At 50.0% G+C, this 17,635-nt stretch overlaps 1 protein-coding gene across 2 annotated transcripts in view; it reads left to right on the forward strand.

Moving 5' to 3' along the window:
* The window catches only part of Utp20 (UTP20, small subunit processome component), an 81,033-nt gene that overhangs the window by 53,242 nt on the left and 10,156 nt on the right, over positions 1-17,635 (forward strand). Inside the window, exons 30-45 of one of the 2 annotated variants that reach the window (XM_004623841.2) lie at positions 303-529; positions 1,001-1,145; positions 2,245-2,332; positions 3,277-3,420; positions 3,727-3,777; positions 3,869-4,021; positions 7,028-7,183; positions 7,652-7,792; positions 8,195-8,332; positions 8,919-9,058; positions 9,293-9,375; positions 12,293-12,579; positions 13,370-13,509; positions 13,823-13,979; positions 16,260-16,358; positions 16,982-17,149. In XM_004623841.2, coding sequence (XP_004623898.1) covers positions 303-529; positions 1,001-1,145; positions 2,245-2,332; positions 3,277-3,420; positions 3,727-3,777; positions 3,869-4,021; positions 7,028-7,183; positions 7,652-7,792; positions 8,195-8,332; positions 8,919-9,058; positions 9,293-9,375; positions 12,293-12,579; positions 13,370-13,509; positions 13,823-13,979; positions 16,260-16,358; positions 16,982-17,149 — 2,317 coding nt within the window. The remainder of the gene's footprint in view (positions 1-302; positions 530-1,000; positions 1,146-2,244; positions 2,333-3,276; positions 3,421-3,726; positions 3,778-3,868; positions 4,022-7,027; positions 7,184-7,651; positions 7,793-8,194; positions 8,333-8,918; positions 9,059-9,292; positions 9,376-12,292; positions 12,580-13,369; positions 13,510-13,822; positions 13,980-16,259; positions 16,359-16,981; positions 17,150-17,635) is intronic. The other variant, XM_023716811.1, reaches the window with a different exon arrangement.

The following is a 17,635-nucleotide window of genomic DNA, read 5'->3' on the forward strand; positions in this document are numbered from 1 at the left end:
GGAGGAGCAGGCCCAGCACCTGGACAGGGGAGCTCGCAGGGCGTAGGGGGCAGGCCCAGCGCCTGGACGGGGGAGCTCGCTGGGCGTAGGAGCAGGCCCAGCACCTAGGCAGTGGAGCTCACAGGGCGTAGGGAGCTAATCCTCTTCGGGTTTCGGGTTGCTCCCCTTGTAAGTAAGCAATCTTCCCAGGCTTTGTGCAGCTATGCGCTTGTTGAAGTCAGCGTGAAACTCCGTGTGGAAGATGAGTGGAAATCTACACAGTAAGAAACAAGGCAGTCATCAGAGTGGCTTTGTTCTTGCAGGTATTTCCCTTTTCTGGCTAAACAGAAGCCAGGGCACCCAGAGTGTGACGTCCTGGCCAACGTCTTCGCTGTTCTCTCAGCAAAGAATCTTTCCGAGGCCACAGCCAGCATTGTGCTGGACATGGTTGACGACCTCCTGAGCCTTCCAGATTTTGAGCCCACAGACACAGTGCCAAGCCTGCCGGTGACTGGCTGGGCATCTGCCAGCCCTCCAGGCGACACGGCTGGTGGGTATGCTGGGACCCCACAGGGCGCAGACCCTCAACGAGAGTCACTGGCTACTGACTTTCTGGCTCATGTTTATAAGCGTCTTTTCTCTGAGAACTAATTCTCATTTATAGAAAGGTGTTTCCTTTGCATATAGCTTGTTTGAGTATATCTTGTTTGCAGAACAGGAAGTCTCACTGCCTTCCAGGAGGTGACTGTAACTTCTGCTGTTAGGTCTCCGCAGTCCCCTCCAGCCTGCCCCAGGGCCCTTTCCTGTTAACAGGTCCTGGCTTAGGCAGGCCATCAGGCTTTCTCAAGTACGGTCTTTATTTCACAACCAGAGTAGCTCTTCTGAATTAAAAGTCATGTAATATTTAGAGTTTAAATTTTCATTAGTAGCCAGATGCTTTATCTCTCACCCAGAAGATACTATGCAAGTATGCACTAAGTGGAGTTTTAAACGTGAAAACCATGGCCGCTGTCTGTTTCAGAGTCTGTCACTGTGGGAGGAAAACTGATTCTACCTCACGTGCCTGTAATTCTCCAGTATCTCAGCAAAACCACAATCAGCACAGAGAAGGTGAAAAAGAAAAAGAACAGGGTGCAAGTCAGCAAAGAACTTGGCATTCTGTCAAAGTAAGTCAGCATATTCGTGCTAACAAGATAACATTCGTTTTTTAAAATTTTATCCTACTATTCAGTTATTGAATGTGCTAATAATTTTAAAAGGTTTAAAGTAGTATATGAAAGGCCCTCGTTCATCCCCAGCCCCAGCACAGTAGTAGAGCATAGCTTGGTGCATCCAAGACCCAGGATTCATTCCACAAGGAAAATTTTCAGTATTTTAAATGCCCTCCACTTTAAGTCAGTGCAGAGTTGAGAGTCTGTGCTAACCATCTGAGACTCGATGGCTTCTGCCTTCATCCAGTGATAAACAGCAGACTTCGAAGTCCTGAGTCAAGCTAATAGATTTGCTTGTGTGGGCTTTGCATATTTTATTTAATTAAGCCTTGAGCTTTATGAAATCATATCCTATTTGGGATTTTTTTGCTTTAATTAGTAAGAACAACCACCTTGAAAGAACAAATTGTTTTCATTTTTGAGAATCAGGGAAGTTTTTTAAAGGGTGTTTTGTCAGTAAACCTAAGAGCATGAAATTGTGATTTCTCTAGAGGGCAAGGATAGTAAACCTAAGTAAGAAATTATTCTATCTTGAATTTTAATTTGACAGAAATTAAACTTAGGTATTAGATTTTTGTTGTTGTTGTTACTTTCACCATCAGAAACTTGAAAATACTTGGAGTCTTCTGCAAGCTTCTTCTTGGTGTTTTATGTTTGCAGGTTATGTAGAGTGGGGAACCCGCTAAGTTCCCCTGGTCTCCTCGAGGCAGCGTGGCAGTGGGAGGTGGGGAGGAGGTCAGGCGGAGGGACGAGCTTTCAGAAGCCCCCTCTGCCTCTTCCTAGCAGTGCCACCCTCCCGGCAGGGTGAGGCCGATTGTCTTCTTTCGAGGTTGCGGGGGAATTTATTGGCAGTTCTGTACATGAAACATGAAGTTTCGCGCTAAAAATTTAACTTCCTTGCAAAAGAAAAACTCCTGGTTGCCGGACCTCGCCTGGTTAGTCACCTCCCGTGCAGTGCAGACAGATGATGGGGACTGGGAGCAGGCAGGGGCCAGGGCCGGAGAAGGCTCTGACTGCTTGTCTTCCTGACACGCCCGTTGGTTTCCTTTGCTAGGATCAGCGCGTTCTTGGAAGACAGAGAGCAGAGCTCCCTGCTCATCACCCTGCTGCTTCCCTTCCTGCACCGCGGCAACATCCCTCAGGTACGGAGTGCAGGGGGCTCGTTTTGCAGTGGTTCATCTGGAAGGAGCAGTTTCATTGGTTAGGTTCTGTGATGCATATTTCCCAAGAACTTAAAAGACTATACAGAAATAAAAAACTTAAATAGAGGGGACAGGGCCAGCAAGATACCTCTGCGGACTGAACACCTGCTTTGGCGAGTACATAGACCAGGGTTCGATCCCAGCCCCGCGTGCCACACTGCCCCTGGGGTGTGCTGAGCCGGAGGCTGATTCCAGGCATGGTGGCAATGCCTGTACTCCCAGTGCTGGGGAAACTGAAAATAGGAGCGCAACTGTGAGTCTCAGCTGCGTAGTGAGACCCTGCACCAAATACATAAAATGAAAAAAAATAATAATAACAGGGTACAGGAGTTTTTCTATAACTTGGGGCAGCAGCACATGGCGCGCAAGGAGTGCACTGGACCTTAGTTTCAGAGTCAGAGAGTGGCAGAGCTGAGTGAGCGCCCGCTGCAGGCTCAGCCACACATTGGAACGCAGCTCTCAGATCCAGTGCGGAGGCCTTCCGGGCACACCTAGCGCCTTGTTTACATGGCTCTGGTACCACGAGCTCTGGTTTCCACCAGCAGGCCCGTTTGGTCAGCTGTGTTTTGACTAGACAGTAATGGCGAGCCTCGGAGCTTTCAGTAGTGCAGCCTGCTGCAGCCGCCGGGCCACAGGTTCACCACCACCAGACTGGCCTGTCGAAGACATCGTGTTTTAGAGCCATGCGTGCTATGTTAGGATTACAGGAAGACTGCTGTGGGTTTGACTTTAAAAGGTTGGAAACTTCTATATGACTAGGAAATAAGTTCCTGTCACTCCTTTCACTGTTATCCTTAATTATTTCCTGTGCTAGAATGTACTGAAATGTAGATAGACTTGTTCTGTAAATTACTAAAATATGGTTTTCCCTCTTTCTTCTGAAGGACACAGAGATGGATATCCTGGTGACAGTGCAAAACCTGCTGCAGCACTGTCTGGACCCCACCAGCTTCCTCAGGCCTCTGGCCAAACTCTTTTCAGTCATTAAGAACAAGTTGTCAAGACAACTGCTGTGTACCGTTTTCCAGGTATATGAAATGCAGTTCTTACTCAACATTCCTTGCTTGTTTGTTTGTTTTGGTTGGGGGACAGGTGAGACAGGATCTCACTGTACAGTTCAGACTGGCCTTGAACAGGGTGATCCTCCTGCCTCAGCCTCCCCAGTGGTGGGATTACAGGTGTGCACCGCCACGCCCATCTCCATGCCACAGTTGTGAAAAGATAACATGGGTTGTAGAATGTTGGAGAGCCTCTTGCGCACGTGGGTACGGACGGAGCTGAGGGGAGGCAGAAAAGCTGGCACGCTGACTAAACATGCTGTGCTCTCTTCTTAGGGTCTTTCTGATTTTGAAAGTGGACTAAAATATATCACTGATGTTGCCAAGGTAAGACAAACTTCTTATTTTTCTTTGGCCTGCAAAGTGCACTCCTTTTTGTTTAAGATGTATACACTTTCGTTTATATGATTTCTCGCAGCTGAACGCCTTTGATAAGAGACATCTTGACGATATCAACTTCGACGTGCGCTTCGCCGAGTTCCAGACAATCATGTCGTACGTTAGAGAGATGCGGAGCGTGGACGTCAGCTACCTGACTGCAGTGGTGCATAACTGCCTCTATAACATGGAGGTGAGCTTGGCTAGCGAAAGCGCGTGAGTCGCTTGATCCTCATCACCTTGCTCACACAACTGCGTGATACAGTGGCCTCCTTCCTTCATTTATTCTTTAGTATCAAAGTTTTGTTAGATGCAGAATTTGGGGTTTGGCAAGGACATTGCTAGTCCAGCGATTTAGAAAGCAGCTATTTCAAACAGAACAATATATGTGGAACCACTTTGAAAAAAGCAAATTGTGTATTAGAATGGAGAAACCCACAGAGGTGGAAGGCAAGTTGAGGACTACTGCAGTTTGTGTGATGGGAGGAAGGGATCGATTTTTCATTGGCGTAGGGCGCTGCTGGACTTGAAGATCTTCTGAAGTTTGTGCAGTGTTTGCACCAGCTTCTTTCTATGCCCAGAATGCCGGCTTGCACTCCAAAAGGCTGAACTTCACGGCCTCTTAAGTAGATCTCAGTGTTTCAGAGCTAGGTTAGACCTATGTTAGATGTTCTCCCGTTTTCTGCACAATTTTTTTTTCAAAGTTTTATTGATAAACAGCAATGAGACAGTTTCAAATCAAATCGGAAGTACAGTTTCAACAAATAGTACACTGCATATATTCTTCTTAGTGGTTAATTGCTGTACAAGATGCGGACTTGTGATCCTATTTACAAACACCATTAGAACAAATCATTCTATTCATTAAGAGAATGCAACTATGTATCTATCCCAACCTCTTTGAATACACAGATACAAAATGGACATTCATCGGTATACCCCATTTTTCCTAAGTTCCGTTATTGTTCTGCACAATTCTTATGGGTGCATGTTCTGCTTATCCAGACGAGTAGGTTTCATTTTGGCGGAAGTGCACCTGCACCTGCCGCACTGTAACCATCCCCTCCGCCACCGCTGTGCTGCCCTTCCCCAGGTTCAGATTGGGGCTTGGTCTGTGTACTGGATTTGATCATCTTCCTCCCAATTATCCACCCCATCTGCTTCCTCTGTTCTAATAATGGTCTCCCTTCTACTCTCTTATCATCCTTTCTAGATTGCCTGTATTAGGAAAAGCAGGCTGTCTTGTTACTCTTCTCTCATTGCTGGGACAAATACCCGACACCCAAAATGAAGGAAGGAAAGGTTTATTTAGCTCACAGTCACTGGAGGTTTCAGTCCACACTCAGCTGGGTCCAAGGCAGAGTGGCACAAGGCAGAGGGCAACCTTTCATGGCGGTGGCAAAGAGCAAGAGCACAAGGGAGGGGTAGCAGCAGCTCAAGCAGCTAGCTTCTCTTCCCACCTTACATTGTAATACAAATTACCTGCCCCAGGGCAAGTGCAGCATCTACTCCTGTAGTAATCAATCACAAGCTCCAGAAGCCGCCCCAAGACTGCAAGAGGCTTTGGGGGGACAACTGTACACAAACCCTAACACGGGCAATATTTGTTTTTCTGAGTCTGGCTTATTTCAGTCAAAATGATAATCTCCAGTTTCATCCTCTTTTTCTGCAAATGGCAAATTTTTCTTTTTCGTAGCTGAATAATACCCATTCATTGTGTGCATATACGACGTTTTCTGCATCCTGTGATGAACACAGGCTGGTTCCATATCTTGGCTGTTGCATAGTATGCCCCAGTAAATGTGGGTATGCAGGTATTCCGGGGGTGCAAGCCAAGGGGTGGTACAGGGTTGATAACGTGGTGGCTCTGTTTCTAGTTTTTGAGGAACCTGCACACTGCTTTCTGTGTTGGCTGTGCTGCTTGGGTTCCCACCAGCAGAGCAGCACGGCTCCTGTCCCTGTGTCCTCAGAAGCATTTGCTTCTGTGTTCCAGGTGCAGCCACTCTGCCTGGGGGAGGCGGGCTCTCAGAGCAGTTTTGATTTGCAGCTCCTGGTGGCTAAAGATGTCATACCCTTACTGTCATATGCACTTCTTTTGAGGAGTGTTTATCTATGCATTTGCCCATTAATTCCTTGGCTGTTTGATCTTTTGGATGTTGAGTGTTCTTTATTTTAGATATTAGGCTGGGGAGATAGCTCAGTGGTCTAAGCACCTGCCTGACAAGTGCAAGGACCAGGGTTCAATCTCTGGCACCACATGCAGCGCTGGCCCCAGAGCCCCAGGTGTGCTGTGCTGGCCACTGAAACCAGGCATGGTGGTGCACGCTTATAATCCTCGCGCTGGGGAGGCTGAGACGGGGGATCACTAGCAGTCTGAGCTGCATTGTGAGACCCTGTACCAAATAAATAAATGCGTTTTGGTTTTGGGTGTCAATCCTCGGTGAGGAGAACACTGGTGAAGATTTTCTCCATTCTGTAGGCTGTTTCTTCCTTCTGTCAGTTGCCCTTGCTGTGCAGAAACTGGAGCGTAGTCCCATTTGTAATTTCCTGTGCCACTGGGGCCGTAGTCAAGAGTCTCTGCTCCAGTAGTGTGCCTTCATTGAAGACACAGGGAAAATAAGTATTTGAATTATACGTCGTGTATCGCTAAACCGAATTAAATACCAAGGTGGGGAGATGACGCTTGCTTACTGCTGACCTTGTGATAACGTCAGTGATCTCTGGGGTGCTTGTGCAGTGGGGGAAGAGAGCCGTTGCCCTGACTGGGGTTCATGCCTCACAGCCATGCAGCTTCAGCCCAAGAGTGCTGCGCCCCTGCCTGCGTGGCATGCAGGCGTGCATTCCTCCCTCACACCGCTGACACCAAGAAGCTAGAGCGCTGCCCAAGATCGCGATGGCCTGAGGCTGAGCATTGAGGGCTGGCTTCAGTGAACCTCGGCCTCTGCCTGCTTGGGCATATAAAACTCAGACGCTACTTTGTAGTCCTTCCTGGCATGAGGAGATAACCTTGCAAAGAGCTTGGGCTTGTCAGTCAGCTACTGTGCTCCCCACAGCTCTCCATGTGGTCCTTCTTCAGCTTCACAGTCCTTTGGACATTTATTTGTAGGGCTTTGTACACTGAGCAGTGACAAAATTTCACCTTCTTGGAAATAACATTGTGTACAGATTCTGCACCGAATGTCTGTATTCTTTTATCCAGCTAGGGGACATGTCCTTAAGTGACAATGCCAGCATGTGCCTGATGAGTATCATCCGGAAGCTAGCGGCCTTGAGCGTCACCGAGAAAGACTATCGGGAAATCATCCATCGCTCCCTCCTGGAGAGGCTGCGGAAGGGCTTGAAGAGCCCCGCGGAGGTCTGTGGCTGCGTCCCGCCAGGCGCTGCTGTGTGCGGGCGGGCGGGCGGGCGGGCGGGCGGGCAGGCGGGCGCGCTGCTGTGCCCTGCCTTCTCTTGTCCGCTCGGTTGTATGGGAACGCAGCTGCACTGCATTCCTCAACTAAAACACCGATAGCAGTGGGCGCCAGGCCGCGGGCTGCAGCCGGAAGGGACACAGTTGTTCTTGATTTTACAAGTGCTTTGACTATTTTTACAGTGGAGTTTTTTTGTTTGTTTTTTGTTTGTTTTTTTTTTTTTTAATATACTGGTTTTTGGGTGCCACCTCCCTACTATGTAAGAAGCAGATTCTTCTAAAATAAAACTTCAGGGCTGGGGATATAGCTTGGGGGCACCATACCTTCCTGGTAAGCTTGAGGTTGTAAGTTCAGTTCCAAGTGCCGAAGAAAAACAAAACAAAAACTTTTCTTTTTCCATTTGACACTTGCAGAGTATTCAACAGGATTATACCACCATACTTTCGTGTTTAATTCAAACCTTCCCAGATCAACTAGAGTTCAAAGACCTGGTGCAGCTCACACACCAGCAGGACCCGGAAATGGACTTCTTTGAGAACATGAAGCACATTCAGGTAGGAGACAGCCCTGCCCCACCCTGTCCTGCAGAAGAGTGTTCAGACAGGTGCGGGTCCTTTAGAAAGATGCGCTTTCCTGTCCCAGGGGTCAGACCTCTCGGCCCTGTCTCCAGCACCCGCAGACACGCTACACAGAAGGTGGTCCTTCCTGGGGTCTGGGGTTTTCAGTGCTATCAGAAGCTGGCAGATTGGGGCCAAGGAGATGGCTCAGTAGAGTAAGTGCTTGCCTGGCAAGCACAAGGGCCTGGGTTCAATCCTTGGTTCCACCAAAAAAAAAAGAAGAAGAAGCTGGCAGAGAATAATGTTAGCGTTCTGTTTTCCTAAGTTTAGTGGTTTGGGCTCCTCTGATAAACAAAGGCTGTAGGTGTGTGACTTGTACACACCTGGTCTGACTCACAGATCCATAGACGAGCAAGAGCCTTGAAAAAGCTGGCAAAGCAGCTGACGGAGGGCACAGTGGCGCTGTCCTCCAAGTCCTTGCAGAACTACATCATGCCCTACGCCATGGCCCCAGTTCTGAATGAGAAAATGCTCAAGGTGGGTGTCCCCACACGGGCTGTGGCTTCACGCTGAGGTTGGCTCTGTGTGGTGGCATTTAGGTGGGTATCGCTTTATCCAGTCTAATGTTTAATGTGATTGTTCATAAGGTTGAGTTGAAATCTCTGATCTTGGTATTTACTTTCTGCTTGCTTCATTTTTCCCCTTTTTCCTTTTGTTCCTTCTTTTGGACTTGTTAACATTGACATTAGTTTTACACCATGTAGTACGTTATTTTGGCCTTGTACGTTGCCAGAATATCTCTTGTAAAGAGATAAAGAAAGATCTTTAGCATTTGGCTGCATATTTGCTGCTTCTGACACCCTTCATTCCTGTGTGTAGATCCATCAGGAGGGCTAAATAGAAAAGAGTCCGAAATGCCTTAAACCCTTAGAAGAAGGCATTGTCCCTTTAAGTGATGGTGTCTTTTTGCAGGCAGGAGGGAGGAGCATAGTGTGCACATTCGGACATTTCTTCCATTTCTGTAATTACTGATCACCTTCTGGCTAAGATTTTCGGTGGTCCAGGTGGCCATGACTTCATCAGCAAGTGCTTGTGCTCTCTTGATGCTGTGTTTATTCTGCAGCACGAAAACATAACCGCTGCCGCCGTGGAAGCTGTCGGAGCTGTATGCAGACATCTCTCCTGGCCGGCATACGTCTACTACTTGAAGCACTTCATCCATGTCCTACAGGCAGGACAGACCCACCAAAAGCTAGGTGTCAAGTACGCTGAGTTTCTACTCTAGCTTCTTTGAAAAGTGCAGCCTTAACCTTATTCCTGCCTGGGTCCTTGGGATGCACGACTTGCTTCCGTCTGGTATTGATGAGGCTGTGGTAACACTTGTTAAAGTTAAAAATACTGGTGAAAATAATTTCAGAGTTTATGTCTTTAAGTTTCCTTTTAGTAGTCACACGGGAATGGTGACCCAGGTCCTATTGCCCTGTGTCTCCTTCCCAGTTTGCTGGTGACCGTGTTGGAAGCGTTCCACTTTGACCACAAGACTCTTGAGGAGCAAATGCAAAAAATTCAGAATGAAGAAAGTAAGTTTTTAAATCCTTCTTTTTTTTTTTAATTATTTATTTATTTGTGTGTGTGTGTGTGTGTGTGTGTGTGTGGCCAGCTCAGCCCACCAGGGGGTGGGGCTGGCTGGCATGTGGTGCTGGGGATTGAACCGCAGTCCCTGTGCTTTGCTAAGCTTGTTCTAAGTAGGTGCTTTAGACCACTGAGCCATCTCACCAGCCCCTTTTAAATCCTTCTTATGCTAGATTTTTCACTCTCTTGGATAATTTATGGTCGTGAATTAAAGAAGGCAAAATTCATCTTACTCTTTCTTCCCTGGTTAGCAGTGACAGTGGAAGTCAGGTGGAAGCTAAAATGATTTGTTTGAAGCTTTCCTAGCAAATGTATCCACTTTCAAAGCGCTAGTCTACATTTTATTAGTGGGCAAAGTCTGAGCTGTAGGTTATTCTAGAAGGCCGCCCCGTTGATGTGTGTAGGAGCATTAGCCAGTGAATGCAAAGACAGCTGAACAGGAAATGATGAAAATGAGGGCAGGGGGCAGCGGTTAATGAAACAGAAGGTAAGTGTAATGGAACTAAGGCAGTTGTTGAGTAATTATAAACTGGAAAAAAGTGTCTTTAATCGAAAAGAAGATGACCTGAGGGCTGTCTGCCTGGTAGCGAAGCTGATCCCGTACCTCAGCACCTTCTGGCGCAAGTGGCGGCGCAGCGAGCCGAGTCGGCGAGATCCAGGAAGACCACACTGATTCTGTGCCTACCGCTGAAGCAGGCGCTAGCGGACGCTCTGTTACGACCAGTCTCGGATGTTCGCGAATGAAATCCCAGAATCCGTAAAAACATCAAAACCTTAACTGTGCTTGGGTGTTCTGCAAGTGTAAGATTTATTTACTTCTAGAAAAGTGGCACTTAATGTAGTAGCATCCAAAGCCGCATGACTGTACGTGGATTATATCCATTATCTGCCCAAGCCAGAGACAGCAAGCAAATGACACAGAGGTCCTTAGCTTGTTACAGAACAGGTAGTTTTCCTTAGCTTTGTAAAGCAACTTGGAACCTTATGGAACATCTTACTCAGTGGAAACAGGTTCCATGCCTTTGCTTTAAAACCAGAGTGAAGCTGCACATGGGCCTACACTTGTGATCCCAGCCCTTGGGAGGCTGAAGCAAGAGGGTCGCTGTGAATGCGAGGCCAGCCTGCACCACGCAGCGAGACCCTATCTCAACAGAAACTAATAAAGTAAAACCAAGCGATGGACAGCTACCTCCTGCTACCTACTGGTGCTAACGCTGAGCCAGGGGCTTTCACTGGCACAGGCAATGAGGGGCAGCCGCACTGCTGTGCCACAGCTCCCCATCCAGCTGTGCTGGGGAAACTCTCCAGTTCTGGCCCCAGGCATGGTTTTCTTTAGTCAGTTAAACTTGTCCTTGGCTGTTTCACTTATATTAAAAGTTAAAAATATAGAATTAGCTTAACTTTTCTTAGGAAATTAATTTTCCTTATTCTGAAGTAGCTCACGTTACCCACATTTCATGGTTTCCAGACCCATGTGGCATGATGTTTGAAAGGCGGGTAAAATGCACACAGCTCTCTTCCCTGCTGTTCTGTGGCTCCTGTGCCCCGAGATGTCCATTTAGTAGCTGCCTGAAGGCTCTTGTGAAAATGATGGCCAGCTCCCGGTGACATTTCCTGATGGCCAGATAGCTCAGCGGACAAAATGCCTGCTGAGGCAGCCTCAGCAACCAGGGTCTGATCTCTGACGTGCCGTGACAGCCCTGCCCCCAGGGTGCACTGAGATGGCAACTGAGACGCTCCTTCAGTCCCAGCGCTTGGGAGGCTGAAAACAGGAGGATCACTATGAGTCTGATCTATATAGTGAGACCCTGTGGACTCTTGTACTAAATACAAAGAAAGGAAGAAGAGGGGAGAAAAGGGAAGAGGAGAGGAGAGGAAGGTTGGTTTCCCTGGGATACATTATGAATGGAAAGGAAAGGAGAAAGGAGAGGAAGGTTGGTTTCTCTGGGATACTTTTTGAATGGAACATGAAGGGCTGCAAGTTGTACTTAAGGGCTGGGGATAGAGCTCAGGGGTGGAGTCATTGCCTGGGATGTAGAGATTGGGTTTGATCCCAGGACTATCAATCAGAAGTGTGAAGTCCTCAAAAACTAAAGCCATTGCACGCCTGCCACCCCAGCCATCGGGAGGAAGGCAGGTGGGTCACCACAGGTTTGAGGCCAGCCTGGGCTACATCCTTCCTGAGCCTGCCTGGGTTTTAGAGGCATGAAGTCATCTGTCCTGAGAAGAGCATTGATTGGTGACGTGAGCCTGAGAAGCCGCAGTCCATCCCTGCGTGCAAAGTAACTTTCCCAAGCTGCTTGGCTGGTAACATGACAAAGAGGCCCACGTGCAGCATTCTGAGAGCGAGGGAGGTGGTGACACTGATGGAAGCCTGGCTGGCACCCAGCTCCACGGGTGGGCACCTCTGAAGAGACCGCAGCGGCTTGCAGCCTGCACCATGCAGGGCATCTGTGAACTGCACTGTGCCGTGGCCTCCTGTCTTGTCACCAGGGTCCCAGGGTAAGGGAGACTCCTGCCCGCCCACTTGTGGCTGTCCTTACAGTATGCTGGCTTCGTCCTGCTCATGAGTGTAAGTTTTATGGGCACCACCGAGCACAGTACTCCGGGAGCTTTCTGTGGCAGAGAGCCCTCCTCCCAGGTTGTCCCCAGGCTATCTTCGTGCCCAAGTCTCCTGCTCTGTTCCTTGTCAGCCTCCTGCCCGGGAGGAAACTGTCATCATGCCATCTCCTTGCTGCGTACCCCATCTATCCAGAGCTGGTGACCAGAGGTGTTTTATTGGCTGTCACTGTTGGGGAAGGTTCACTTGACACAGCTGTGTTGTTCCTTGCTGGATTTAAGGTGCATTTCCCTTCTAAGTCACAGACACAGTAGAAATAACGGAGTTCCCGGAGGAGGAGGCCATGGAAGTTGAATCCCTGAGTGAGGAAGAGCAGAAACACACAAAAGAGACACCAGATGCCACCGGGGTTCCAGGAAGTCCAGACCCAGCCAGTCCTGCCGGGACAGCAGCTGAGGAGCCCAAGAGGACCCCCCAGGGTGTCTCCTTCCTTCCTCGGAATAAGGAAGAGCTGGAGAGAACAATGAGAGCCATCCATGGCACCGTTACCCAGGACATCCTCCCCCGGCTGCACAAATGCCTGGCTGCTACGGTAATCATTTGCTGGGCCTCCTGGGTGCGGTGGGGCTGGGCTGCCGGGCTGGTACCCCGAGGCTTCTATCTCTGCCTCAGTCGGCCCTCTGCCCTTCTTGCCTCTCCTCTCCCCAGCCTGGGCCCATGCCCTGCAGCAGCTGCTCAGCAGTGGTCCTCTGTAGGATTTTCATACCAGAAGTGTGTGCTTTCTCTCTCTAAAGAAGTTGATTACAAGCTAAAAGATGTTTCCCTTGCCTGCTTACTGACCACTGCTCTACCATTCATCCTTCCACTGGTGACAGGGCTAACACAAATACTGGTACATTTGCATGGCCCCAGGGCCTCTCAGTGTAAAACCTGAGCAAGCAGACAGGCTCCTGCGCTGCAGCAGTTGTTACAGTTTTATTGGACGCATACTCATTCGTACATCACCTAATTCTGACCTTGTATTACAATGCCAAAGTCTCCTAACTTCAGCAGACGCCCCCACAGCCAAAAATGTTTGTTTACCTTTACAAAAAGTGCTTAGCAGCTGCCGGTGGACATACTGACTCAGCTGTGGGAGGTTTTTATATTTCACACAATCTTAACTCATCAGGGACGACCTGGTGTTATTTTTTCTCTAGCAGCTTCTTTGATAACAGAACATTCTTCTATTTATTTTTATGATTTTAGAGGGCTCTAGCACAAATTCCTTAGGATAGTAAGTTAGAAATGGACTTAACACTGGGAGCAACCATCTTCCGGGCAGGGTTACGGTGTGGGCAGGCCTCTCGGCTGGCTGGAGTTGGACCCACTTTTTCTTGCAGACTAAACGGGAAGAAGAGCACAAGCTCATCAAGTCCAAGGTCGTGAACGACGAGGAAGTGGCCCGCGTGCCCTTAGCCTTTGCCATGGTTAAGCTCATGCGGTCCCTTCCACAGGAGGTGATGGAGGCCCACCTGCCAAGGTACTTGGGCGACAAGCTAGACAAGGCTGGGGAGACTTGGGTCCGATCTTCTCTTCTAGCCTCTGGAGGCTCTCATTAGAAGTCACCATTTGTGGGGCAGCGCAGTGATGCACACCTATAATTCTGCACTCAGGAGGCTGAGGCAGGAGGATCGCTGAGAGTTCAAGGCCAGCCTGAACTGTATAGGGAAACCCTGTCTCAAAAAAGAAAATCCCTGTTTCCTGTGAGTTACAGATAGTTAAGAGACAGAAGGATGTGTGTTTTTATTGATTTCTGCTTGTTTCATTAGCCGTTTTTTATTTGCATTTCCTAGTATCTTGCTGAAAGTGTGTGCCCTCCTGAAGAACAGAGCACAGGAGATCAGAGACGTGGCACGGAGCACCCTCGCCAAGATTCTGGAGGACTTGGGCGTGCGCTTCCTGCAGTACATCCTGAAAGAACTCCAGACCACCCTGGTGCGCGGCTATCAGGTGAGCACAGCAGCGCGTCCTGGGGCTGCAGGCCCACTGCGGGAGGGCAGGCCCCAGTACAGAGCAGCAGCATGAGGAGCGTTCCAGGCGGCAGGAAACAAGGATTGGAAAGTCTCCTTCCTGTGTCGGGGCTTTTTGAAAGATCCTGAGCGGCCTGAGTCACGTGACCACTTTCTTCTCGGAAGTTACTTGCATTGTTTCATATTGTCTGGATCCTGAGCTGCTTAATGAATGTGCCTAAAGGTCTTGGCCACTAGCAGACAAGAAAGAATCTACATGTTCAGCTAAGAGTTCAAACATAAGTGTAAAAGCACTAAGAACCAGGCAAAGTCTAGAACATTCTGTGCAGATGCCTGGCTGTGCATCCCTCCTCCAAGGGGCCCAGACCAGCAGCACAGCGAGTCCTGGGCAGGACACAGGTGTGGACTCTGCACCCGCTCTACAGGAACTCCCAGGAGACGGAGTTTGAGAAACACCACCACTTTTCCTTCACAACCCTGGCCAAGGTGGTTGGTTGGCTTTCCCCGTGTAGCCTGACATCAGGCAGCCCAGCCTCTCTGTCAGTGTGAGACCGGCCCCGAAACGGCTTGTTTGCTTCACGTGTCGCTCGCTGTGGGGTTGCTCTAGGGTGAGGCCTGTTACTCCATGTCCAGCCCTGCTCTCCGCACCCCACGGGCTGCGAGTGGGCTTCCAGCCTCCAGGGTGTGCACAGCTGTGTGCAGAAGGCTGTCAGGCAGTTAAGACAGCTTTGTCAGACATTTTAAACAACTCGGGAGAAGAGTCTGCAGCTGTCCCTTTTCCCTGAACCCCTCCTTCCTGCATTCCCAAGTTGCTTGAGGAGTTCTGGAGCAGGCCGGTTGCATGGGCCCTCCATTGACTTCCATCCCAGCATGTCCAGGTCACTGTCATCCTTGAAGGTGTTGTGTCCTAGACATGATTCTGCGCTGATGCCAGTGCTGTCCTGGCTTTCTGCACGTCCTCCAGAACCTTCTGAGTTCTGTCTGCCTGCAGAAGACGTTGCTTGGTTGCTGCAGGCATGGCAAGGCATGTGGCTGTCCCTGAGCTCTGTGCATGTGTGTTTCTCCGCTGTCCTGCTCCACGGCATATCCTTCCTCAGCAGGGTCGGTACCATGTCAGCTTTCCATGTTGTTCTTCCTCCATTTCCTTCCCAGTCCTGCTCTCTGGTCTTCATATCGGGCAGCTTCCACAGGTCTGATGTGTGGTTCCCTGGCCCCCTCCTATTTGTCACCATCCTGCTGTCCCATCCAGAAAGACTGACTGGGGGAGCTAGGTAGCAGCTGTCGTGTCCTCTGCTGTCCATGTAGCTCCCTGTCCAGCTGACAGTAGCCTTCCCACCTAGGGCTGCAGCTGCACCCTGGGCCTCAGTGCTCTGCCACGCCCACTCCTGGCACGCATGGGGCCCACCAGGCTGGGCTGCATCCCCAGGCCAGGGTGAGGGCGGGACAGGAGAGGCTGCAGGGAGTCAAGGACGGTTCCCTCTGGCTGGGGCCTGGTGAGGAGGATGCAGAGCTGACCCTCGCTCTGTGTACCCCTGTGCTCCATGGAGAAGCAGGGCAGAGCCTCTCCCGTCTCCCTGGAACTCGAGCTCAGATCGGGGGCATTTTCACTCGGTTCAGTTCTTTGAACCAGCGTCAGTTCCCAGCACCTGTCCATGGGTTACAGGGTGGTCAGCAAGGACAGCCCCCAGTTATAGGCCGAATGCTCCCGGGCTGGGGCCTTGCTCATTCTCCCCACACTGGCTTCCAGGCTGGAGCTGAGGCGAGCTCAGCATGTACAGGCTCCGCGCTGCCCCCAAGCCCACAGCTGCAGGGGACACTGAGTGGCCCCGCGCCTTGCCTTACTCCTCCTGACCACCACTCCCCAAGTCTGGCCTATTTTTGTTTATTTGTTATTGTTGCTGTTGTTAAAGTAACTGATCTGGTGTTGAAAGAGCCGCTGGTTTAGGCTTTAGTATTAATAGTGTAGACACTGCCAAAATCCAAGGGCTTTTTAAAAAATTACGTAAGATCCACAAGAACCATTTATAACTATAAAAAAATGACATATGGGGGGGTGAAAAAATAAGATGTGTTGTGAACATGGTCTGGCTCCCCGAATGGGGAGTACAAACACTATGGATTGCAAAGCTGCACTGCTAAAAAAAATTTAAGAATTAGTAACTATGCAAAAAAATAATAATAATCAACATTTGACAGTGCAGTGGTGGGTGTACACAGCGCAGCCTGCGGCCGTAACCGTGCCTGTCTGTGTTCACCACAGGTGCACGTGCTGACCTTCACCGTCCACCTGCTGCTACAGAGCCTGGCTGGCCACCTGCAGGCTGGGGACCTGGACGCCTGCTTGGACATCCTGGTTGAGGTGAGGCCTCTGAGCCAGGCACCTGAGTGGCCTGGGGGCGACACGCTGTCGTGTCCAAGCCTGGCAGAGGGTTGTGCGGCTCGCATGAGCAGGTGGTACTCTGGGGAGGTCTGGAAAGAAAGCTGCCGTGGGTGTCGGGAGCTTTCTCAACAAGCAGTTTGTTACTGCCAGGAATCCATTTTGCAGGGTAGTCAGACAGGGCCTTGGGGTTTTTAGAAAAGGATCCTCAGGTAAGCTTGGTTTAAGTTTGAAACCTCGCTGACAAATCCAGCATAAGTTGATACTGTAATATAATTTAGGAAGTAGGATTGGAAAGAGAATAAATCTGCTGTGCAGCCTTTTGTTCATTATAAAAACTATAGACAGTGATTTTGAAGATCAATTTAAGTATTTATATTTCAATAATTAAGTCGTAAGTATGCACATTCCTCGGCGCGAAGCACGGGGTCTGTTTCCCTTGTGCACAGCTTTGGGTGCCAGGCCTCTGAGCTGTGCTCACAGAGGCAGGATCTGGCCCATCTGCTGTCCCACCGCTCCCGGAGCCCTGCGATCGCCGTGGGATCTGGCGTGGGGCCTGGACTGCTGCTGCCACTGCTCCTCATATCTGGCCTTTCTCCGCACAGATCTTCAACCGGGAACTATTTGGGGCCGTCGCTGAGGAGAAGGAAGTGAAACAGATCCTCTCCAAGGTCATGGAGGCGCGGAGAAGCAAGAGCTACGAGTCCTATGAGATCCTGGGCAAGTTCGTAGGGAAGGATCAAGTGACAAAACTCATCCTCCCGCTGAAGGAGGTGAGGGCTGCAGGCGCAGGCTGCCTTCCCAGAGGAGCATGCAGGTGCCGATGCCCGAGGGCCGGTGGCAGCCCTGTGTCGGGGCGCAGTTCAGAGCCCTGGCCCCTGCTGCACCCCTCACCCTGAGAAAGGAAAAGCAGCAGTCCGGTCGGGGGAGTTTCTCCCGCGGATAGCGCCACACGCATGGCCTCGGGTCAGCTCCCCTCCCGGCAGCTGTGAAGAAAAGCTGCTGTGTGCGCTTCTGCTGCCCCATCGCTGCCTGTGTGTGCCAGGCGACGGGGCACCTCTGCTTCACAGGCTCTGGAGAGCCAGGTGAGGCAGTGCACATTGTACGCCAGCTACTCGGGACGTTGAGGCGCAGGAGATTCCCAAGTTTGTTTTTTTTTGCTGTACCAGGAATCGAACTCAGGACCCTTGCACTTGCCAGGCAGGTTCTTACGCCACTGATCTATCTCCCCAGCAACCCAAGAATCCCAAGTTCTAAGC

The sequence above is a fragment of the Octodon degus genome, unplaced genomic scaffold, assembly GCF_000260255.1.
Source record: "Octodon degus isolate 3935 unplaced genomic scaffold, OctDeg1.0 scaffold00004, whole genome shotgun sequence".
In the NCBI taxonomy this organism is placed as follows: domain Eukaryota; kingdom Metazoa; phylum Chordata; class Mammalia; order Rodentia; family Octodontidae; genus Octodon; species Octodon degus.